The 26,188-nt window shown below is 33.2% G+C and overlaps 2 protein-coding genes across 3 annotated transcripts in view; one reads left to right on the forward strand and one right to left on the reverse strand.

Moving 5' to 3' along the window:
* Positions 1-131: 131 nt before the first annotated feature.
* Positions 132-2,081, reverse strand: LOC105223582 (RCC1-like G exchanging factor-like protein). The gene is made up of 3 exons (XM_011201337.4): positions 1,917-2,081; positions 1,553-1,824; positions 132-1,499 (listed from the first exon to the last, which is right to left on the reverse strand). The coding sequence occupies exons 2-3, from the start codon at positions 1,650-1,652 to the stop codon at positions 232-234; spliced, it is 1,368 nt and encodes a 455-aa protein (XP_011199639.1). The 5' UTR covers positions 1,653-1,824; positions 1,917-2,081; the 3' UTR covers positions 132-231.
* Positions 2,082-2,322: 241 nt separating this feature from the next.
* LOC105223580 (cytoplasmic protein NCK1) overlaps positions 2,323-26,188 on the forward strand; it is a 28,328-nt gene continuing 4,462 nt past the window's right edge. Inside the window, exons 1-6 of one of the 2 annotated variants that reach the window (XM_019989340.3) lie at positions 2,323-2,655; positions 2,802-2,916; positions 21,995-22,666; positions 22,986-23,190; positions 24,664-25,009; positions 25,096-25,524. In XM_019989340.3, coding sequence (XP_019844899.1) covers positions 22,162-22,666; positions 22,986-23,190; positions 24,664-25,009; positions 25,096-25,524 — 1,485 coding nt within the window. In that variant the 5' untranslated portion in view covers positions 2,323-2,655; positions 2,802-2,916; positions 21,995-22,161. The remainder of the gene's footprint in view (positions 2,656-2,801; positions 2,917-21,994; positions 22,667-22,985; positions 23,191-24,663; positions 25,010-25,095; positions 25,525-26,188) is intronic. The other variant, XM_049446453.1, reaches the window with a different exon arrangement.

Here is a 26,188-nt window from a genome sequence, read left to right on the forward strand (position 1 = left end):
ATGAAATTTTTGAAAAGCTCTCTCTTCAGCTTTTTTCTTTCCCAGAATGCTCTTTTAGCCCAGAACCCAGTACATATGCGGTCACTTTCCGGCATCCATCTCCTGCATGTTCATAATTAAGAACTGAGACATTCAAAGTTTTTTTGATTTATTTATTTTGCTCAGTTTACTTAAAACTACTTAATATGCAATTATTATACATGTATACAGCCTTACAAACAGAAATAATATTTAAATAAAAGGTCGACACAGCGCCAGTGTGTGATCCACTCCAAAAGCAACTTTTATTACTTTGCCGTTCACTGCTGTTTTGAAGGGGAAAAATTGATCTTTTTTATGGCCTAAGCCTAGATGGCCGAAACGATTCTTGCCCCACATAAAGAGATCACCGTCTGAGTTTATGGCACCCATATGAAACACGCCACACCCAATAGACGTCACATGAGTTTTGTCACTGAAGTCATTGCGGCCGAACAAAGGTGGCAATAATTGTTGTGGTTTCGAAGTTTGCTCCACTCGAGGACCAAATCCTAGTATACCGTAACCCCAGGTATATACAAGTCCATCCTCATTTAATAGCATGCAAAACGATCCGCCTGCTGCTATATCTTTAATCTTACCAATGCCTTTCGTTAAGGATAATGCGCGAGGTGTATTGACTTGGGTATCGGCATTTTCACTACTATCTAGTTGGCCATATTCAGAATTTCCCCAGCCAAATACCTCGCCTTTGTCGTTTAAAGCCAAAACACAATCTGATGAGCATGCTAACTTTGTTATGCGTTGATCAACAATTTCACCTTTGGCTAATTCAATTTCACCGCTTGTATCGTAATGTCCTTTTCCTGTTTGACCATCTGCACCCCACCCACAAGTGTATACACAACCTAGTTTAGTTAGGAACATAGTGTGATCTTGACCACATTCTACAGAAATAATTTCGTCATTTGCCCTACAAATTTCCTTTTCTGATATTCGGTGTATAAGCGCACTACCACGATAGTCTTCATTTTCGATTATAGCTCGTCCGCACTGGCCATATGAATTATTACCCATAGTAAAAATGGTTCCATTTTGTGTAATTACGACCAAATGAGCGCGCCCAGCCGACATACAGCGCACTTGCATGTCAGCATCAGTTTCATTTTCGAGCCTGGGAAGGTTTATGGCAGTAGGATAGATTATTACATCTAATTTAGATGGCTCTTTTAAACTACCCTTAACTTGAAATCCCAACTGTGAATCAGTGTTTAATCCAGAGCCAAAAAGAGTCTGACCGTCGGATCGTTGAACTGCAAAGGCAGAGAACCCATAGCCGGCCGTAATGTCTATGACATCTGTGTTAACTGAAAATTGCATTCGTGTTGGATGGTGGACCATTTCTGTGTAGCGTTCTTTGGCTTTTCGGATGTTAGTTTGAAGACCCAGAGCGCCTGTCTCCTGAAACCCCCAAGCATAAACTCGACGCTGTTTTGGATCTGACGCTTTGGGGCTATAGGCTGTAAAACGAGTTAGCTGTTATATATTTTCCGCCAGAAACCATTTTACTTACTCAAAACCTTTGATTTATCTTGCATTAAGACGCTCCGCTTTGCTTTAGTGGTATACTGACGCTCTGGCAGACGATAAATCCTTTTAAAGCTTCGGAACATTTTTGCAATCGATTTGAGGATTATTTATTATGAAATTGAAAAAACGAGGAAGAACCCCACGAAAAATCTAATTAGAATTTGTTTTTCACAGCTGTTTCAAGTAAACAGCTGTCCTGGACATGCATGAAATCGTGTACATACGTATGCATATTAAGGTGGTTCCTTGTCGGTTCTAATTTAGTAAAATATATATAAAGTAATTTTTATGCACATGAAACTCATACAAAAATATATAAGAGCTGTTTTTTAAATATATGTACATACATTACAGAATTAATTATAATTTGTACCACTCAATTGATTCTATATAAGCAACTAGTCTCCAGATATATCTTACGTTAAGACATTTGCAATAAGCACATAACACTCTAAAATATTGGTATTGCGAGCTTTGTCATATATAAATATGTGAATATCATTAAATTTATTACGTAGAATCCATTCATCGTTTTTCTTATCTATAGGTGTTTGGAGAAAAAAAGTCATAAATATATAAAATTGTCTATTCCCATCTACCGTAAAAATTCTTTGCTTGGAATGCAGCGCCATCTATATTTTTACCATAACATCGATATTATTCCTAATTCACGATAAGAGCTTATGAGAATGATTGGCTTGGTAACACTATTGACAAATATAAATTGTTACGCGGATACCCTGGTTCAGGCCGCAGACAGATGGCGATGAAAAAAAGAGTTGCTGAAACGAAGTTGTCGGAGTGTCAAAGTGTCGGAGAAAAATTGTGAACCAGTGAAAATTTTGATATAATTGAAAATAATTGAAATACTTACAGTGAATTTGTTAAGGCTCATATATTATAGAAGTATTCAATGAAATGAAAAAGTGCTTATATCCAATTTTTATTGGAGTACATGGGCCAAGTTACCAAGTGAAAATTTCAGTGAAACAGATTTATTACTATACAAATCAATATTAAATAAATGTAAAAAATAATGATAAATACCGTGCTTAAGTGTTAAACTAATAATTTTCTATTATACCGGTAAAAGTCAATTCGTCGATTTTTTCTACTCGGTGAAAAATTTGTTATAATTAACGAGCGCCGCCCTTAAATAGTGTACCAAGTACCGAGCGTATAAACGAATACATTAATAGAGTTCATTCAATTTTTATTGAAACAATTTCTAGGACAATATATCTGGATTAACATCAATAATTTTTGGCATATCGACGTAATGTTATTGCATTAAAAGACTGGGGCTGTGCGAATTTGCTTTTCGATAAAAACCGAAAATCGTCTCCGGTAGGTACACACAAAAATTCATTCTACTTTTTGCTCCTCTTTCATACTCTGTACACATTCGCTCATGTGCAATATGCGCTCCTGTCCCACAATTGTGCTTATTCGTACTCTCCACCCAATATAGAAGGGTCTTCCTGCCTATAGATAAAAGAGTCCTTCGCCAATAAAGCCAAATATTTGGTTGGTGAATGTACATTTTTATGTACATAGATACAACAATTTTGAAAATGTTTCCTTTGCCATACGTTTGGCCTTCCTGTTACGTTTTTCCGAATCAACATATACATTGGTGGTGGGTGGATAATAGATAGGGTGGAAATCCGTACAGGCACATTCGGTATGTTTTCGGTTTTAAGAGATTACGAATACAATTCTTATGATTGGAGTTCTCAAATAATATTTAAATTCACCACTCAATGTGTAAACTGGTGTCTCCGAATTAATGTTAAATAATAATTAATCTAAACTAGTTTTCAATTAAAATATTTTTAAAAATGTTTCATAATGAATTACAAAATTTTATTTGTAATAGGAAAACACAATTAATGTTTTATATTGTTCTGACATTACTAATATTTGTTTCATCCCTTAAATAGTTTCTCTTTTGCATATGAGAGCAATGTTTTGCCGACTTCGGATGGGAGTTTCCATATTCACCTCTCTTGTTTTCGCGTCTTCTCACATTCTACCTTTAAAAAAGTTGTAAATGTTCCTTACACATATGTTTGTATATATGTATGTAGTATATGTGTAAAGGATATTTAATAAACATTATGTTTTTTATCCACATGTTCAAAGTAAAAATTGGGCGTGTTTTATTGCATATTGTATAAACTTAAGATACATTAGGTAGGTGTCAACATTTCAAAGAAAAGAGTATATTAACAACATTGATTTTTTTAATTAGGTTTTGATGTGTATTAGAGTTTGTGGGGTATGGTTTTCGCTTTTTTTATATTTCTTAATGTCGTGTTAGTATAGAAGTAACGTTATAAACTTTCATACATACAATTTTATATAAAATAAAAACATATCTATAAAATTATATAAGTTTACTATGAATCTTCTATCTGCATATATTTTCATCTAAATGGTCTTATATCGATGGTGGTGTGACGAACGATAATTCATTTGTCCTGCATTTCCTTTGTGCCAAATGCTTAACCTTTGCCATATATTTTCAAAAAGGGGGTAATCGGTAGTGTACATGGCTATGTCTGCCATACTATACCCAAAAAATAAAACACCACCTTACTCCTGGTAATGTAAGGTGATACCTTCAACACACCACCAGCAAGGCGCTTTCTTTAAATTAATGTTTACAAACTACTCTTATTCAACACAAACCTATTTCCATGTACATATGTACATATGTATAAAAATATGTATGTACATATGTATATGTATGGTACAGACATTTTTCTCATGCCTTTTGTAACAAAGGCCTTTGGTACCCATGTCAGTTAATGCATTGACCAATGCTCAGCATCTCTGTGTAGATTACAGTTAGATATATTTTATGCAGACCCTATTATTAGCTAAATTTTTGACATGTTTCTTAATAAATACATCAGTATTTTGAAAGTTTCAAAGACATTATAACAAAAAAATAAAAAATAAAAAAATATTTTTATTATTATATAAAGTTTTGGAATAAGATTTGGTTATTAAAAAGAATATTTTGAAAATTATGTTAATTTACATACTTTAGACAAAAAAATATATGTGCACGTCTTCAAGCCATTACATTTTTAATATGAAGGATGTTCTCAAACTTTTGTTCATAGCACACATAGTTACAAAATTAAGTTATTTTCTTCAAATGTTTTGAGGAATTGAGGTTGTTAATAATTATAATGATTCCCCTTATTAATTTTCACATGGTTGACTCGTAATGACATTGATTTAACCAAAGATTTAGATTTTACATGCCGATTGAAGCCCATTCTCCGGTTTTGCCATTTTTAATTTGTGCCGAACACACCAAAAGCGGAATTTTGGCGGATTTGAAAGATCTTTTAGCAAGAGATGCATTGTTGTATTTTTGGCATGAGGTCTGGATGTGGTATCATAGAAATTCTCATTCTTGTTACATATACATAAACCCAAATTACGCCAAATGCCACCTTACGCCAAATTACGAACAACTCATTTAATCAATGAGTACAAGGCGTTTAATTTGATGTTTGCATCAAGCATCTATTTGGTTTGTTTTTCTACCACGGCGCTCATTAGTACCATATTTTGAAGAATTTGCTAATTGCAATTCAACGGTAGGTTAGTACCGAGTAAAATTTTTTTTAAACACTCGTCCCTGCTTAAAGACTAGTTCCTAGTGGCATAATTGACTACAACCCCTAAACTATTGACTAGATTTTTATTTTCCTTTTAAATTATTTAACTTACAGGTACTTTTGGAATAACGGGTATTAATAATAAATAAATAATTTCGCGCACATATAAATATTTTTTACTATATTTGAAAGAAATTCACAAAAGCTTCTGCAAATAAAATAAGAATCAATCGATTAACAGTAAAGAATAACCAGAATCTATTTATTTAACTAGTAAAACGTAGACAAAAAACACCACTTAAAATTCCCTGAAAAGAAACACAAGTACAATTTGCACCGGAACACAAGTCTGTCTTTCCATCCCAAAAATATATTATTTTGAAAAGGGCCATAATTCTAATATTCTAAATGAACTTATGAATAAAAAGGCGCTGGAAACTGCTTTTCTCCATTTTCACTGATTTACACTGCTGTGTATATAAATCTGAGATTGAAAGGCGAAACGTCAATTTAATTCAGTGTGTGCCTTACTCACCTGACGTCAATGAGTAAAAGTTAAAAAATATTAAAAATTAGCAATATGGCGTAGTTTTGAAAAAATTTCGTTTTTTTAGGTAAAAAATTGACGTTTTTTTGGGAAAAATATCATAATAGAAAGAATATTTCTTAATAACGCTAATCATATTTTTAAATATACGCTATTTAGTTTTCATTAACCGAAACTATTTAAACCTGAGGATTACTAATCTAATGATATTATAATGTTTGATAACATAAGTTTACACGTTAACAAGCCATTATCGGCAACAACTCTCTTCCGAACTATTTGACGTTTTTTATATCACTAACAATAGCAAACAAATTGATTTTGGTAAAAATATATGAGCTCTTCATAGCTTATATTTCAAATAAGATCAGCATTTGTTTTCAGATGTTGATTAATTTATAACCAGCAATACTACATAGTTAATGAAAGTTATTTTATTATGGTTATATATTCTTCAATCTTCTTTTAATAAAAATTTTTTACTCATATTAATAATACTTGTAAAAATAATGGTCACCCTAATGTAATAAGCGTAGATATAAATTGTCTGTTCTATATCCTTGCGCTCGGCAACAAGCAATCAGCAGCAAAGCCGGTTAAAAAATGTCATCTACCTATGTAAATGTGCCGATTATTTACAAATTTTACGAACGTGAGTCAGTATACATCATACATATGTATATTGCATGTGTGTAGTGGTGTATGCAAAATTTTGTTTTTGTGGATATTAACACTCTGATGACATTCTGTTTCAAAGGATTATTTCGTAATACCACGTTGGACGCGTATTATTTTTTTAACCTGCTACTTACATACATATGTATATTTACATATGCATATTTATATACATATTTACATATGTACGTATACTCGCAGATATCAAATTTATTGTTTGTTACTTCGTAACTCATCTGACTTGTTATCAATTTTACGGAATATACATATAAAATTTAACTACTCTGCAAACTGCCGTAATTATAAGAGGAAACAGAGTTCAGCAAATTTGCTTTTCCAATTTTAAATATTTACGTCTGAAAATAGTTTGAGGATTTCAGATACTAGGTAGTATCTTTTAAGCAAATGTTGGAGTTTGGAAACATTTTAAAAAGTGCCTTTCGTTTATTATTTTGTTTGTCTGATAATTCATAATTCGATAAGAAAATAGTTGTTGTGTGGTAAAAAGAGGTAGAGGTAGGGGCTTGTTAGCTTCTGGTATATGCTTCATAATTTTATTAAAGTCGTTTGGGAATAATTAATTAGTAATGAATAGGAAATGTTTATAAATGTTAAGCGTATATATTGATACACAAATAATTAATAGACACAAATAAATAATTTATAATTTTTGTCGAGTTCCTCGCTCACTAATTAAAATAATAAATTAAATTGAAGAAAATGTCAGAAGTTGAAACAAATTTTATTATAGTCAAAAAATTTCATGGTTTTGTTGTTTGTAAACTAAAAAAATGTAAAGTGGAATTTAAAAAAAATAATTTTAAAGTAAACTGACTGGCTACGTTGAATTTTGGCGGCTATAATTTAGAAGGCTATAACTCAAGGGGGTAGTAATGTTGATGCGAGCGATAAAGCATATTTTCAATATTTTTTTTTTTTTAAGATATAATCAATATTTATTTATTTGTATAATTATAGCATAATATACAAAGAATATTCTGTGAAAGTTTCATAGAAAAATATTAAATAATGAGCCGGCGACAGAGAATCATCGCAGCCGTTCCAAAAAAAAAAATGTATTCGCGGTGAACGGCATAACTCATGACAGGAATTAAAAAACCAAATTGATTTGATTAGTTGATAAGTTTCCTCAGCTAACGCTGTTTAGTTTTTTTTTTATGATTTTTTAATTTTTTACAACGCTCGGAACTCAAAATACTGATTTTTCATCAAAAAAAATCAGAAATTTTGTTGTTTAAAAATAAGTTAAAATTAAAAAAAAAACTCGACAGCGTTACCTCACAATTTATGTAAAGAAAGACTGTGCAAAATTTCAAAAGGATCGGTTCAGTAGATTTTGAGCTACAGAGTTCACCGGCTTCGAAAAAGTGAAGTGTGAGAAAAACACGTTTAAAGTTTCACAGACGCTCACAATCAAATCGGAGGGCGGAGACTTACAAGTGGAATTTTGCTTTAATTGGTCTCAAATTTTCACAGAATAATCTTAAGATATTGTACATTAATATAAAATAAAAAAATGCAAAAAAAAATACCTTACTACCCCCCTAAAAATTAAATATATATTTGAAATATTCTTTTAAAATTATAGTATGTTATTCTTAAAAGTACCCACTATCGAAATATGCAAAAACCAAAAATAATAATAATCGAAAATTCACAGTATATGTATTATTTAACCAAAAATAAAATCACTTTTAATGGACTTTTGTTAATAATAGTTTTTTGATAATAATATAAATGCATTAATTTTTATAATCTTGCAACATGTTGCTACAAAGTATAATGGGTTTGTTTATTTAACGGTTGTTTTAATCAACTAAAACTATTCAAGATATATAAAGTTATATATACATACATATACATATGTATACATAATCATCGGAACGGCGAGTTGATTTGAAATCCGGGTGACTGTCTGTTGACTGTCCGTCCATCTGTCTGTCTGTGCAAGCTGTAACCTGAGTGAAAATTGAGATATCTTAGTGGTACACGGGTACATTGTTAAAATGGATGAAATCGGATAATAACCCCGCCCACTCGCCATATAACGGTCGAGTTAATAACACAATTATATATACATATAATATAATTTTAGCTTATGCGAACTCAATAAAATATAGCAATAAAACTAAGTCTTAGTTTATGGCTTTCAATATACATAAGTCAAGAAGATGTCAAAATTAATTTATTTACGATTTCATCGAATAATGAAGGAATTTCGCCGACTTTGATTCCTGCAAGTTGCAAGAGTATACAATTTTTGGTAACACCTGAACTTAGCCCTATCATACTTTTTCGAAATATTTCATCGATTCCTTGCTTAAATACTTTGTTTACAATTAATATGAAAGGTCTTGCTCTTTATCTACGTTTAGTACTTTTTGGCAATATTGTGAGAAGCTGTTCAAAATCCTAAAAATAACGAAAAAATAGTTAAATGGTTTATCAAACTCTGTGTGAACACCACAAATGTTTATTTGCGTGTGTATCAGTATTTAAATTACAATACGGAAGACTTTCTTTAGGGCAGCATGATGGAATGTTACCATTTCTTCAGCACTGAATTTATTTTACGTGATTTTCCCATTTTTCTGTGAAACGATGCAGCCAAATAAAAATACTGCCAGTAAAAAATAAATGCTTTTATTTCCTATAATTAAATTTAGCCAACTTCACGTGCTGTGCTTGCTAGCGCTAGTTCCACAATGCGTTGCTATAATCCATTTCAGTACTGTGGGTTGACATTTGGTCTTACAACTTTTCTACCTCGTAAACTTGGATGTACATTCGAAATTATGCTTAGTTTTTTCTTTCAAGGTGTGCCATGCACAGTTTAAGTAGTTGTCTTCCATTCACGTTTTGCTTCAGCAGAAACATGGCACAGATTTTGTGTCATTCGACATTTTCTCTACACTGTATACTGAAAATATTACCGTAACGTACCAGAAGCCAATGACTGTGGTTGCCTTTTTGCTGAAGGCCTGAAGGTCTTCACTTCAGTCTAATGAAGATATGGTGTGGTCATAAAGCGAAAGAGTGACGAAAACGAAGTACACACAATGCAAGAACTTAGAAACAAGCACTTTAAATAATATTCACACAAAGGCAGGAAAATATCTACAAATACACACATGTATGTATGTGTGCATGTCATTGTTTACATGGAAGCAAGTGCTATGAATATCAACCTCAAAGTGAAGTTCATTGGCCATAAAGTGCAGTCGGTGAAGCGCCAAATGAGGAGCTACTGTAGCAAAAATAAATTAAGTAACAGCAGCTATGCTTGTCAGCATTCGTTTATTTACTCTATACAAACATATGCACATAACTATTTACATATGTTTGATGTGCAGCATGTATATAGGTGCATGCAATTAAGAAGGTGCTATATTGCTTTTGTCGTTTTCTTGCTGCTGTTTGTTGTCAGTGCGATTTCCTAGCTGGCGCATGTGCTCCAAAGTTATTGATTGACATCCACTATTTCTAGCATTCTAAAAAACAATCGAAAAATGTAAAGAGTTGGGTGCGTGTGCACCAAAAATCTGTTAGATTAACGAGCGCGCCAAAGTCCTAGTTTAAAACACCTAATTGGTGAAGTAGAACTATACTGACCGATACTATGCTTGGGTCTAGATTTGTGATACCGACTTCGGCTCCCATAAACGCTGTTGGGCTGTATAAGCTATGTATTTGTTTATACCTAAATACAAGCAATTTCTAAATCAAATACTTTTTGCGTTTTGTTAAATTTCTTATTTTATATTTCAAAAAGTAGGTGTACTTTGCAATTACATTAAAATGAAATATGCAATAAACATATTTTTCAAAAAGGAAAACAAATTCTACGGCTTGACTGCACTTTATCAAGTTATTTATTTCTTTTTTCTTAAAATCCTTTTACTTTGAACTAAGTTATAATTGGCCGCTTCTTAAGAACAATGTAAAAGCAACCTAATTAAAACATTTAAAAGAGTTGTCACGTGCATTCATGCATTTTAGAATCACTTAAACTTTTAAAAATAATTATATGTACAAGGTGTTTTCCAAAGTAAACAGGACTTAAAAAAAAACAAAACAAATGGCTTTTCGGTAAATACATTTATTTTATTCAAAATAGTCTCCTTCTGCTTCAATACAGCTTTTTACACAGTCCAAAAACATGTCGAACGAGTGTTTTAGCTCGTTGGCCGGTATGGCCGCCAGTATGCCGGTGCAAGGCTTTTGATTGGCCTCTATGTCTGCAAAACGCTTTCCTTTCATGGGCAAATGCATTTCTCCGAAAAGGAAGAACTCGCACGGTGTCATATCAGGTGAATAAAGGGAGTGGTTAATGGCTAAAATGTGATGTTTGGTCAAATAATCGTCCTTCGAATGTTGGTTTCTGAGCAATTTTTGGTCGTCAGACAATTTGTGCAGAACAAACCGTGCACACACCTTTCGTAAGCCCAAGTGCTCAACCAAAATGTGATAAATCGATATTTTGGAGATGTTCAATTCCATTTCCATGAATCAATGATGATTTCGGCTGATTTTTTATGAGGGAATTTCCGGTAATCACGGATTTTGATTGGACCACATGTTGATCGTCATTTATGTCCTCACGACCACTTTGAAAACATTGAAACCACTCGTGCACTGTGCTACGGGATAGGCAATCATCGCCATAAACTTGATTCATCAATTGAAACGTTTCGGTAAAAGTTTTACCAATTTTAAAACAAAATTTAATGTTTGAAGCTCATTTTCGCACCGATAACACAAACATACTTAAAACGCAATAACTTCACTTCCAATCAATGAAATGTCATGAAATTCCTACTGGACAATCGATAAAGGTAGCAGATTCTAACGCACGACAAGTTGACACATAGATGGCGCCACCAGGGGGCGCTAGATTCAAAAAGTCCTGTTTACTTTGGAACGCATCTTGTATAAATGACGCGAGCTAGTCCCTCATTTTTGAGATATCAATTTGAAATAACCATCATACAAACTGATCGATAAAAATGAAGTTCTTGTATTGACAATATATCTTTACGAAATTCGACACAACATAAAGTTCGCTATAAGAAATACATATTTGAAGAGTGAAGCTTCGATGCAGCTGAGGTTAAGGCTTCTTCTTGTTTTGAATTAAAACTTATAGCGAACTCATATTTATGAAAGTGAAAGAAAAACATTGAAAATTGTCTTATAAAAAACATGATTTTGAAGAAATAACATTTTTTTACAGATATTTTCCCCAGACCTTCAACAGACGATGTAATCTTGTGTCTAATAAACTTTGATTAGTTACTAAATTTTTTAATTTAAAATATACACTAAATTCTAACCTACCTTTCGGCTTATGTATACGAATATTGAACGTGGGGTGTCAAATTTTATAATTGTAGTTGTCTAAAAAATATATACAGTTATTTTTAAACAGGATTTTTAACACCGTATAAACTCTCGACATTTCATTTGTATGGAAATGATAAACTGCCACCATCCATTTAATGTACAATTTATAATATTATTTTTATATTTTATCATCATTACATTTTCTATGCACTGTGTAACCACATTAACTTCCATAACAGTGCAGTCGGCCTCTAGATATGTAGTGTTTGTATATTTTGAAAGACTTCAGTATAGTGTTGCTGTTGAGTTGCTTGATTACGCCCATGAATATTATTTAGGCGCTTACTCCAACTCAAAATTCATGTAGAAACATCCGTATTGCTGCAGACACATGTGCACGCTGAAATCGCATCTACTGCATCCGTAAAGTGCTGCAATCAGTTAAGTTTCTGATTATTTATGTCTAGACGGCGTTCAGACTAGAACTCTCTTGTCGTTGATTATCGGCAAATTCTCTTTTGGTGGCGCTCATTGCGTACATCATCTTTTAAAAAATAAAAGGCGTTCAAAATTTTGGATGTTTTCTAAGAACTGCGGTAAATATTTCGGATCCTTTCTAAAAGTTAGTACTTTATAAGAGATAATTCTCAACACCAAATTAATCATCATAATTAAGCCAACGTCTGAGTGTGAAATTGTCGAAAAATCATTTTTTTCTTGCATTATCGAACAGAGTGGGGAACGCAGCGACTCCAATTTTTAAATGTTTTTGCAGAATGGTGTTTTTCAAAACGGTATCCACACTCAAAGGAAGAGTTTTGCAGATATCTTGTTCCAATTTGTAGAGATCATTTTTAACGTGTTTCTCTGTTGTGCAATGGAAGTTTTTTTTTAATCTTCCTATTTTTTCTACGAGAAACTGTCGATAAAAGAGGCAAATTCGATACTATGGGAACTAACGAACATACTTGTGTATCCTGTACACACCCTGTTCTTTCCGTATCGATGGTTATGAAACGGTATACTTATGGTAAAGCAGATTATCGACGGTATCAATGATCGCACACAAATTTTAGATCGGAAATTCTTTTCATTTCAAATTCGTTTTCGATGGGGAATCAATGATTGGACTCATTATTTTTAAACCGATCGCTAATGCAACCAAGAAAGTAATGAAAAGGAATGTCGAATCGCAAACTATTACGAACAAGAACCCAAAGCGTGCCACAAGGCATCAGCGGCACGGTCTTGTCGCTATCTCAGCTACAAAAAGCGATTTGGGCGACCAAAGACATCAGGATTATGCTGGGAGAAATTCTATACTAAGTTAGCATTATTTTTGCAAGGTTATCAGCCTTGCTGTCTATTTATAAGTATGACTATAAAATATTATTATCAGGAAAAATTCTTGATCTTTACCTTTCTGAAGTAGACTACAATTCTAAGCAGTAAACCATTTTTCGAAATATGTATGTCAGTATGACTTTAATGTTAAAGATATTGCAATGATTTATTCTTCTATTAATACCACCCATGGAACATGTTCCATCATCAAATTGGATCTTTATTCCGTTCATTGAAGTTCCAAATAACATGTAGGGGAGAAGAACTCCACACTCCACATATGTAGATAGCTAATCAACCCTTTTGCATTTTCGCTATACTTTACCCATTGTATTTATTTCAATTGCGGACGTGGAACATTCCAAAGTAAATCCGGATGACATTTAAAAATAACACTTGTATTAGAGGGGCGGTGTTGAAATGTTCATTGAAAAGAAGTGAAGTTGTTAAAGTTATTTTTATTATTAAACGGAAAATATGTAGTCAATTGTATACTTATCTACACGAATATACAAATTTCACTAAAAAGCATTCTTAATACTCATCTCTAACTACTTGAACAAAAGAGTCTTTGCGGAATAAGGTAAAGAAATAAATTATCTAAAGCAAAAACTGTTTTTAATATTTTTTTGACATATTTATTATAAAACTTTATAACTGTGAAGACACTAGATGGTATTTATCAAATAGTTGTATTCGGACACGAAATTAAGAAAGCTTGTACGTATCAAAATTTAGAATATGGATGCGACTTTCCTAAAAACTTATAATCAGCAAATTTCATTGAAATATGGCAATAAAAACTTGAGAAACTGTAATCGGGGTTTTTCTGTTTAATCAAGATTGTCGTACTATTTATTCTCGGTGTAATTGTGAGACCGATATTTGCACTATAGTGTGTTAATATTACATTTTTTAGACTTTGACTTAATTCCGTATATTCTGAATATGGTATGTTGGGTTTACAACAATGTTTGTAACGCTCAGAAAGAAACGTGGGAGACTAAAATTTATAGAAGAATGATCAGCATGACGAGCTGAGTCTGTATATACGCGAACTAGTCCATCTGTAGAAGCGATATCAATTTGGATTTTGTACACATCCTTTTCTCCCCAAGAGGCTAGGAATCTGCCGGAACCGCCGAGATTACTATAGATATACTAGCTTTCACATAAACTAAACAATCAAAATCAAGTTATTGTATGGACAACTTTTTACTTTTTCGAAATGTTTTCACAAAATTCGTCATGAATTGTTGTCAAAGTCAACTTTACAATCTCCGATTTTTTTACATCGAACCATTATAGCACACATAGTTGTATATGTAGCTGCCATAAAAACTGATTGATCAAGTTCTTGAATGGAAACAGTTTTATATGTAGAGGGTATAACATATTTTAATTTGAAATATATAAGTATTAAATGTTAAAAGACCTACTTCGGGCCATATATATGTACATATACATACTGGGGCAAACACTAACCATAATTTTTGGACTTTTTATTTTAATCCTTTTACATTTCATTGGTGTGTTCTAATCTCTCGATATTTCCAACTGTTTCGTGTGCATTGTAGCAGGGTAGAAAATGGTTAAATGGTTCGTTATTCTCTTTACGTTAACAGATACGGTGCGGACTGCTGTGCTTTGATGAATACTCTCCAAACGACAAATGATTCATTATTGTGGCAGTGAGTCTGTATATATAGTATGTATATACGGGTACTTCCCTTGACCGGTTTATCAGGCCACTTACCTTTATCTTTTCTTAGCTTAACCACTCTTCCTTATTATCTTATCGCTCGATATGAAGGTCCATTTGCTTTGTGTTGTGACTCAATTTAGATTTCCTGGATTCCTGACTTCTCTAATCCTTAACAGCGATGATAAATGCTATGAAACAGCACACTGCTCGAGTATACGGCTGTCTGTGCGATTGTTCATCAGTGCTTTTCAGGGCTTTTATGAGCTTCACTCCGATTTTATCCGGGTGAAACGTGCTAATCGAGTTTTATAAACCAAAAAAGAGGGAGGTAGCTTTAGGTTAACACTTCGTTACCCCTGCGACAAGCACTTTGAGGGCACACAAAATTATATTGCTAGTTCCTAAGACAAAAACTATCGTGTATGATTTTGGAAATTTCAAGATCCTCTAAATAGGCTCCATAAATGAATATATTTGTTTCAGTGATAATCTTTCAATGTTCACGTTTTCGAAAATTTAGTTATATGTTACTTTGTAAAGCGGGTGTGATATTTTCCAAATATATGTTGAAACTTTCCCGATTTGAGCACATGCTGCTATTATGGCCAAAATTGAAGAATAAACCGGTCTTTACGCGTTTGTATTTTACATTTCGGGACTTGGAAATCCTAATGTTACAATCCGGCATCTCACAACTTCATCGTAAAGTTTGACATTTTTGAAGTTAGACCTATTCAGAACGTTTTGACATGCAACTGGAATTAAATTGCGAAGACTTTCGAGCGATTATTTTTTACAACTTTCGACGTGGATTAACGCAGCAACAGTGAACAATGAATATGCAACGCTGCTCCGAAAAACAACTAGGACATCGTGACAGGTGATAAATCGAGGATATATGCATATGAGCCCGAAAGTAAACAGCAGTCGACTGTTTGGGTGTTTCCAAAAGCGGCCAATCCTACAAAAGTGGTTCGCGCTCGTAGCACTTCCAAGCAATTGGTTGCCTGTGGTTTTGGAAATACTGGAAATGTCACAATCATACTACTAGAACGCCGCAAAACAAATAATAATAAATCATAAATGGTACAGAACTATTTGCTTTCCATTTGTATTTCGAGAAATCAGGAAAACCAACCGCCGAAGACGAATCACTCTTTATGATGACAATGGGATGACATCGCTTGAAACAACATTTTGGAGCATTCCAAACATATATTTGATGAGTTATCCACCGTATAGTCCTGACTTGGCAACGAACGGCTTCTTTTTATTCCTGTACATAAAAATAAACTAATAGGTCAACATTTTTCGACGCCTGAAAAGGCGGTTGTTGCGTTTAGAACGCATGTTTTGGAGATACATGAATCACATTGGCTAAACTTCTTCAACAATTGGTTTAAACTCATTCAAAAGTTATAGATCTTAATGTATACATTTTCGAAGAACTATAAAGCGGTTTCCAATGATTAATATTTGTTTTTGTTCGCTAATCCCGAAATATAAAAGGCAATCCTCGTTTATTGCCGCCAAGTTTTCGAAATATATATATTGCTAAATATATGTATTAAATAAAAGGCTCCTCCCGGAAGAATTTAAACGCTCAAGCCATTTCTTATTATATTATTCACCAATATAAACATATTACTTACATAAGCATATTTGTATTTATTTATCAGTTCTGATCGCGACCTTCACCTTTAATATTTTTTTCTTTTAAGGCGCCAATATATTTACATACATACATATTGTACACAAATTTTGCGTGGACGCACTGTAGACAAATGGAGTCAAGCAAATAATTGTTACGTATTAATGTAAACCAATGAATGATTTGCTGACACAATCGAAATAAACCAGTTCCTTTTATGTTTTCGTTCACTCTCTCCGCTCCAGCGGACTTCGCACATTTTGCAAACATATGTACGTACATATGTATATATTTTATACATATAAATGTATGCATTAAGTAGATCATTTAAGCCGAAGTGCTTATGATTCATTGGCTTTTGTACATTCATAGCTACATAAATATTTCTATTATAAACTTGTGGTTTTCATAGCCCACACTATATAGTAAATTCAAGCAGCACAATGGATTAATAAAATTTCTGAATTGCTCAGCTTACTCTGCTTAGTATTCGAGTTTACCGGATTGTAAAAGACATATCGCTCATTTACATGAATATTGTCATAACTCAAAACAGTCGATTTTTAAGAAGCGGTATAAAGTTTTCAATTGTATCTTTTTAACAAATATAAAGTGCTGACAATAAGTGGTCTAAAAAGTCTGCCCTACAGCTTTTCCTTAGGCATAAAAGTTTTGCACTTTGAATTATGAAGTTATTTGTGGTTAATAGTAAGACATAACAAGTGGAATAACGTCGCATTCTTTTCTCGACTTTTTACTTTTCACGGCTTCAGAATGCAATTTTTACATAATTTGTGTAATGACATTGCGCACATTTCTGCACACACAACTAAAAAACTGTGTTTTTTGAGTTATGACACTATTCATGTAAATGAGAAATATGTTTAACCATTCGTTCTTCTCGAGTTCATTTGAGGCCGTGGGTGCATAGGAGTTTCCTTGAAGATCGACTTTTTAAGGCTATAAAAAAGATTTCTTATGATTTTTATTTGCTTTTTAACTTATGTGACTTTAGTGTCTGAAAATCATTATTTATTTACATATAGTATGTATATATATCTAAGATTTTGGTCTTATAAGTTCGACATAATAACACGTTGTGTTAAGCCATTTTTTACGGTTGCTTATGACTATTTATACTAAAGAATATGCAGTTGTAAGTCATAAGTGTGAAATTATTTTCCTAAAATGTTACTTTAAATTCAAAAAAAAAAAATTAAATAATCCTTTAAAGTAAACAAATACTTATAGTATATTTTTTTATTTTAGTTCACATTTATTGCCACGCCTCGAAAAATCTATTCGACAACCACCCTAAATGCAAAAGATTACACATGAAACCACGGCCAACGAGCCAAATCAACGGCAAAGGCGAATATTTATGACTTACTTATGACAAGTTATGGTGGGAGCAAAAGAGGGTGCGGTTCATGAGCTTCTAAACCCGAGCGAAACCATTAATTTGGAACGCCATAAAATTAAAACGATTGGTTGCTCAAAAACGCCCAGACCCGAATTTGAAAACAGTGGCTGTGAAGTTTTGCCTCACCCGCTTTATCACCCAGCTCCTTCTAACTAAATATTATTTGTTTCGAACGATGCAGAACGACCTCTCTGGAATGCGCTTCACATTAGAACAGAATATGAAAAATCAAGCATACAGTTTGTTGGGACGAATGCCCAAGTTGTCGGAAAGATGGGAAAACGTTACAGATTTAAATTGGCAATACTGTGAATAATACTATTGTAAATGTTTTTTTTTTGTTATACGATTAAATTTTCAAAAACACGAATATTGTTATAAACCCAACAAATGGCAGAATAAAATAATAATGATTCCTAAATAATAGATGAGTCTTGCACGTATTTACGAGTGAGAATCGGAATATTCAGGGGTGTTGTGGAATCCAAGACAGAATTGCAAACCAATTCAACTAATTTTGTATCCTAGGAGCTGTCATATTAAGAGACTGGTTTAAGGCATGAACCAATTGCCTTAAGCCTTAGCACCAAACCCTATCACGCTATGATACACACTCACTTAACTTTAATTTAATATTTCTTACATATTAACAGTCGAATATAATTATTCCGGTTGAAATATGTTTAAACTAAAGTAATAATGTTATTAAATTACGAATTTAATTTAACATTAAAAATAAAATGGCTAAGTATTGAAATGATCTAAAACTCCCATATTACCGGAGCGTAGTGATTTGAACAGACTCATGAATGTTCCAGTTTTATTTTATGTTTGACATACAGAGGATGAACTCGATATTGTTGTAAGTTGCATATATAGTATAGGTTTGGTTGTTAATTTTCCTTTCATGCGCTATAAATACTTTCCTCTGACCCATAGCGGAGTCTGATAAGCAATAGCAACTTCGTTCGAAGGCGCACAATGGATGTCTCTCTCTTCAAGAACCAACAACAGCAAGTGTATCGAATTGCATGACGAAGTTGTGTTTTTTTTGAGACAGTGGAAAAACATGTAATGTATGTATGTGCATGCAGGCTGAATAATGCAATTGTTGAGGGATTTAAATATATGTACATAAGTACATATGTATATGCATTTAATGAGTTCAAACGAAATATTTGAGTTAGGTTATGCACCCGTCAAAATTTCGATAAGCTTCCGAGTTTGAATATTAACTTTTACAGCTAATTGCTCCACACAGTACAAATCGGTTCAAAACAGAGCTTACAATTAAAGTCAGCTCGCCTACGTACCATACGTGATTATAGCCTTCACATTTTTTGTCGCCATCATAAAATTAATTTATGTCTTTTAAATTTTGATTTTTCCTCGATAACACAAGTAAAAAGTGAATCGGCTGTCGTTTCGTTCGCTGTTGTTAAATTGCCTTTTCTATTGGCAAGCGAAGTGTTTAACTTTTTCCATCACTGTTATAACAACTCTTGTTGTAATTGTTATTTATTGTTTTTGTTACTGTTGCTTACTGTCGCCGTCATATGGTTGTAAATGTAGTTTTTACTCTCAGATACTACAACTTTCACTTGTTTTCGTTTGTTTGCATTTTCAATCTTGTCATGCCTCCACTACAGTTGAGGCATATCGCGGAGCCACATGCCATTACGAGTAACCAACAATTATTATTACTAGTTTCAAATTCAGTTTTATCTTTTTAGGCTGTTACACACTACTCATGCCTGATAAACGTAATTCATGTGCTTATGTATATTAGAGTGTCCGTTATTTGCCAAGTAGATTTTTTTTGCAAGTGTCCTTTGAGGCTTCAGTTCATGCCTTAAAAAAGGATCCAATGTAAACAAGCTCTTTATTTTAAATATTATCGCGCCTAAAGTATATGTCCTTTTCCATCTGTATAACATGGAATTATTTGATATTTTGCATTGTACAATTAAACCCACAGCCTTAAAAATAAATTAAAATGTTTCTTTGATTTTTTCCATAAAACATTCTTTCGAAGTGATACGGATAATAGTATACATGAAATGCACTGACAATGTACAAAAGACAAATAAAATCCTTTAAAAATATTTGGGCAAAGTAAAATGGTTTCAAAACTTGACAAAAACTGAAACTGACTTGGGAAATAATGGACACCCTAATATACATATATGCATTTCTATTACTATTTTCGCACGGAATAAATGATAAGCGTTTAAAAAATGTTAATCAGTTTTGATAAAACGAAAGTAAATACATATGTATGTACGCTTTGTATAAAAATAGCTAAATAGCAAATAGATTTTTTTCGATTCGAGAAATTTTTCGCCAAAATGCTAGCTTTTCTAATACATACATGAACATTGTGTATGATTCAACTTAGCTTTTATCATTAGCGATTTCTTAAGAGTGTATTCTTAATTTACCGTCCATTATTGATAAACTCAACTATTAATTGCACACAGCTTTATGTGACTTATACGTAGTATGTTGGTATATAGACAAATTTGATTCGTATTACATATTTTAAAGAAAAGTTGTTCGATACTCTTTATATGGGGATAAGGGAAATATTGACCCGATTTTAGAAATTTTTGACGCAAGTGTATATTAATATTAGGAATAGATTCTCTCGGAGCTGTAATAATATAAGTATATCCCACAGTTTGAACAAAATATTTTAAGTAGAAAGGCATTTTAGTCACTGTCGTCCACTTATATGGCATCTGGGGGTTTAATAAGTTATTGTTCGATTTTGGAAATTTTTAGTCTCGTATGGTATACCTTAAAGAAACAATTTGTGCAAAGCTTTATTTTGATGTATTTATTCGTGCTTGATTTGTATACCATAAAGTGAAAGAATCAGATAGATTTGTAAATTGCGTTATATGAAAAGTAGGCTTGGTTAGCGTTGAACGGATGAACCGATAATGTTATGTATTCAATTTGGTTGAGTCGAAAAAATGTGTTCTAAGTAAATTTGGTGTTTTGTAAGAAGTCTATATAAAACCTCCTCTCCTGCAATTCGTTGTACCAAACAACAGTTTTGTATTTTTCAATTTATTTGCTTGTTGTTGTCTGGTTTTGCATCTAAATTTTAATAATTGTTTGGGGCCGTTTGAGAAGGCGTAAACTTGCCCACTAAACGGATTAGGATTTTAATATCATATTGTATGAAAGCGAGAACAACAAGTTCTAAAGAAATAATTTAAACTAAAGTTAAACATGGGGTGAATGTCGTATTAATTAAATATATGATTAATGTCATATTATATAAACATTGACTTGAAATTAATAAGAGACATTATGAGTAAAATAATATTTTTCAAATGATATCAAATCTATATAATTTTATGATTGTAACTTTTAAAAATATATGTACAACTACTCGATTATCACTCACATGCATACACACATATCATGCATATTTGAAACTATATGTATACGCTCAGTAAATGGAAGATCATAAATGGGAGATCTGCAGTGACGTTTTTGGAAAAACATATATTATGATTCAATAAAATAATAAAAATATATTATGACTCTGTAAAAACATCTTATTCACGACACAAATATTGCATTCGTTGAAGTGTCGTAGTTTTGTATGTGTGTGATATGAGGTAATCACTCTGATAGCAGTAGTGTTGTACTCTGTGAGGATTTATTAAGACCGTAACTCATTTAGGTTCGCACATAAACCATTGAAAATTTTAATTTATTTGCCTTTTATTTAAATACATTATGTTACATAGGTGTACAATACATACACATACTACATAATTTTGCAGCACACCAACATATTTTAAATTTGTTGCGAAATATTTTTTTGCATTTGCTATTATTATATATAATTGTTATTCTATTTGCTTATTAACTGCTAGTGAATGCCTTAATTATAATTTGTTGGCCTTTTCTCTTTCTTTATTTGTTTTCTTTCTGCATTTCTTGATTGATCACATCAACCAACTCAACTCGTATGCACATCAATTTTGGTTCACACACATCATACACATCGCCAACTGTCGTCTATTCGTTGTTGTTGTTGTTATCGTTGTTATAGCAATGAATGAACTCAATTGGCAACGAGTCAGACTAACCGAGGGCAACATTGAAACTATTTTCACTTATACTCAGGAGCCAAATTGCCGCCGTTGTGATTAGCATCATCCATAAATCTAGTGAGAACCCGTAGGACGACGCCTCCTCCGCGCTTAGAGGAGTACTGGAATGTTGGAATATCCCCAACGATTTGCTCGCAATATCCCCGATTCCTCAACGGCGAGTAACGTACCGATAAATCAACAACAACATCAACATCAATTACACCATCATAATCATAATCACCAGCAATCACATCAACAACCACACGTACTGATAGGCAATAGTAGTGGTGGTGGCTTAGTCGGTGCCCACTACCACCAGCAATATCCACCCCAGCCCTATCCAGCAACACCGGGTTCGCCAGCACATCAACATCGGCATATACCACAACAACACGCAACAGCAATTGCAGTGACCGCCTCATATCAACCACGCTCACAGTCGCAGCAGCAGCAACACCAACGCACCCTGTCGACCGCATCCAGTTGTAGTGCACAGCACAAGAGCGTGACCTTCGGTCAAGTGACGGCAGCGTCCAATATCGCCGGATACGCAGGCGATTACAGCGGCGGCAGCAGCAGCGGTAACTCCAGTTGCGGTCAACAATCAATGGCGGGCAACATGAAACACGGTTGGTACTAAACAAAAAGTAGACCGCATACATACATACATACAAAAATAATTGCATACATGTAACAGTATTCATAAAGGTAACGCTGTGGCATAATGCAACTAAATATGTTGCAAAAACGTTGTTTCGAAATAAATCTTTGCAAGAATAAGTATGAGTAAAGCAAAAACAATTTTTACCGATTTTTGTGTTAAGTCGAACCGCCAGACAAAGCCGAGCATTAAGCCCCTATGTATGTATGTATGTTGCTGCTTTTAGTCGGTTGTAATTGTTTATTGAATGCAAATTACTTTTGATATTTTTCTTTGGTATTTCACAGGCAAATCACAAGAAGACGTTTGCTACGTTGTAGCCAAATACGATTATGCCGCGCAAGGTGCGCAAGAATTAGATTTGCGAAAAAATGAACGCTACTTACTGCTAGACGATTCAAAACATTGGTGGCGTGTGCAAAATAATCGCAATCTGTCAGGTTATGTACCTAGCAATTATGTGAAGAAGGAGAAACCGTCATTATTCGATAGGTGAGTTGGCGCCTACTTAAGTTCTTAGTAGGAAAAATACAATTTACTGCAACTGTACCTAACACTTTATACTCTTGCTATTTTGTGAATGCAACACTAATTATGATTTTTACTTTCTGTAATGTGTTAGTTTTGTCTATAATTTGGTATTCATATTGCTTTGCTTACATTATGATTTTCATATTCGTAGTTTGTCGCTCCTTGTTTCCAATCATTACACAAAAAACACTAAAACCAACACCAAATTCAAGATACTTCGTATTGAATGATTCGGTTATTCATAGATTGGCTGACTAGTAGACTGCTAACAGCCATCTTTAAAAATAAATGTATTCTTCTAGCATGTTATTAAAGTAATCCTGCCCACTAAAATTTGCGCCTTTAATTTTCAGAAGTGTATATTGAATTAGTTGAGGAATTTGTTTTAAAAGGTGATTCAGCATATTTCTGCGGAATCCAAATATTTTCAGAATATTTCCCAAATTATTATGTTATACTTTACCAATTCTTTTTATTTAATTAACAATATGGGAAGAGTTTTGTTTTTACAATTGTAGGTTTTTACAAATTGATCAGCTCCAAACGACTTATGAGCTGATCTCAAAGTAAAACAACAACCGATTCTAGAAAAATTGCCCTTCATTATAAAATCGTGTCAAGGTTCGTATACCTGATGTTCAGAAGGGAATTTAAAATGTTAAAATCATGTCTACCAATTTATGGTGTTAATTGTTTATTGTTTGTCAGAAAGACATATTAGGAGAGCACCAACATCAGATAAAAAATTGAAATTCTTATTAACAAAGCTGAGTTATTACTATATTAAAAAAAATTTAATAGCCTGTATTACTGTTCCTCAAAGCTTGCCTGGGAAGTTAACATTTTTTTATTTTTGAAAGTTTTACTTTACTTTTTGACAAAATAAAATATTAGTGAAAATTTGAATATATTGTTACCAAAAGTCATGAAAAGTGTATACAATTTCAATAATGTAAATTGATCTATAAACCTATATACATAAGTCACTAATCGGTTTGTGAAAGGCTATATTATCAAAAAGTTTAGAACATTACTTTATGTTTGGAGAACTAGAAACGTTTGCATATTATACCGGTAATTTAAATATAATTACATATTATATTTCATGTGCATTCGTAAAATGTTTTCAACCCTGTAGAAGTGTTTCATGTTTAAATTACTCCTACTACCTTCGGATATAAATGTAGCATTAAATACATATAGATACCCTGCATCGTTATATTAAAGGAAATCCATCCATATATATTATATAATACACATAGTTTAACCAAAAGTCCACATAACTATTGAATTGCATTCCATGACATGTAGCTAAGCCCTCTTAAATTTGAATCGTTACCATACAATTGCGGCATTCATACTTAGCTTTCTTAATTATAAAACAAATAACTGGTTCCAATATTCATTGTTAATTTGTACTTTGCTTTCTTGCAGCATTAAGAAAAAAGTGAAAAAAGGCTCCGGTTCGAAAACATTACCAAATTGTTCACCCTCAAGGCAAATTGAAAGTCCAACAATGTCACGACGTTTACCACCAGATCCAGCCGAAGCTATTGGCACTGCAATCGTTAAATATAATTATCAAGCCCAACAGCCAGACGAACTGTCACTGAGCAAAGGGACACGTATTCTCATACTTGAAAAGTCAAACGATGGCTGGTGGCGTGGCCAGAGTGGAAATGCCGTCGGCTGGTTTCCAAGTAATTACACAACTGAGGATTGTGATAATGACGGTGAAATACATACATATGCCATGGCGGAGAATGTGCTCGACATTGTGGTAAACATTTCTTTTTTCAATTATTTACCAAATAAAAACAAAAAATCAGTAAGAAATACATTAAATTTAAATTATATTCACCTTAGGTCGCGCTTTATAGCTTCTCATCAAACAATGACCAAGAACTGTCATTTGAGAAAGGAGACAGACTCGAAATTGTGGATCGTCCAGCATCTGATCCAGATTGGTATAAGGCAAGAAATAATCAAGGTCAAGTCGGTTTAGTTCCACGCAACTATCTCCAAGAGTTAAACGATTATCTAGCTACACCGTTCCGTAATAATAGTGGTGGCAATGGCAATGGCGGTGGTGGCGGTAGCAGTGGTGGTGATTCAATTGATCGTCGCAATGACGGCATGTCAGCGCAATCTTCACCACCTATGGCACCGATGGAACGGCCAAATTTGGCTGGAAAATCCTGGTATTATGGCGCTATCACCCGTAGCCAATGCGACACAGTATTGAATCAACATGGACATGATGGTGATTTCCTTATACGAGATAGTGAGACTAATGTAAGTATTGATATATTAGTATTATTCCTAGAACAATAATTATTTTTAGTATTTTAATTACATTTTGTTTTACTTATTTAAAATTCTTGTCTATATTGTTGGTTATGTATTGTCTCCAAAACTATTGACTGAATGCCTTAGGTCTTTACCACTACAAAATCCACAATCGGTCCCACCGACTTTCATTCATCGAGTTGTGCACCTTGTTCAGGAATCACTCAACAAATCCTTATTACTCGCTTATCATATTTTCAAGACAAGTCTACTTAGTAACATAACTTGTGTCCGTTTATATCCTCATTTCGTTTGGTGTTCTGTGTGGACGTTTTGTTAGTTATTTATTTCTTCTCAATTTCTTCTTCAATTATTGTCAATTACACACATGCACAAAATTAGCAAGTTATAACCGGACAGTACGTGATTAAAAGACAAAGAAAAGTTGTTGGCAAATTACAAGCCAATCAGCCAACGGGACATTAACGACGCAGCACCGGAATATAACAGGATGCCTCTAGATGTGAACCCATCAATCACACATAGAAGCCCGTATGCTTTCGGTTGACGAATTACTCTTCAGATAGTTTAAAGATGTTAAACACTTACTTATCCAGAATCAACCTCGAAATACCAAACCTATTTCTTTCATACAGCCTGGTTCTAACTA

This window comes from Bactrocera dorsalis, chromosome 1 (assembly GCF_023373825.1).
Source record: "Bactrocera dorsalis isolate Fly_Bdor chromosome 1, ASM2337382v1, whole genome shotgun sequence".
Lineage (NCBI taxonomy): Eukaryota > Metazoa > Arthropoda > Insecta > Diptera > Tephritidae > Bactrocera > Bactrocera dorsalis.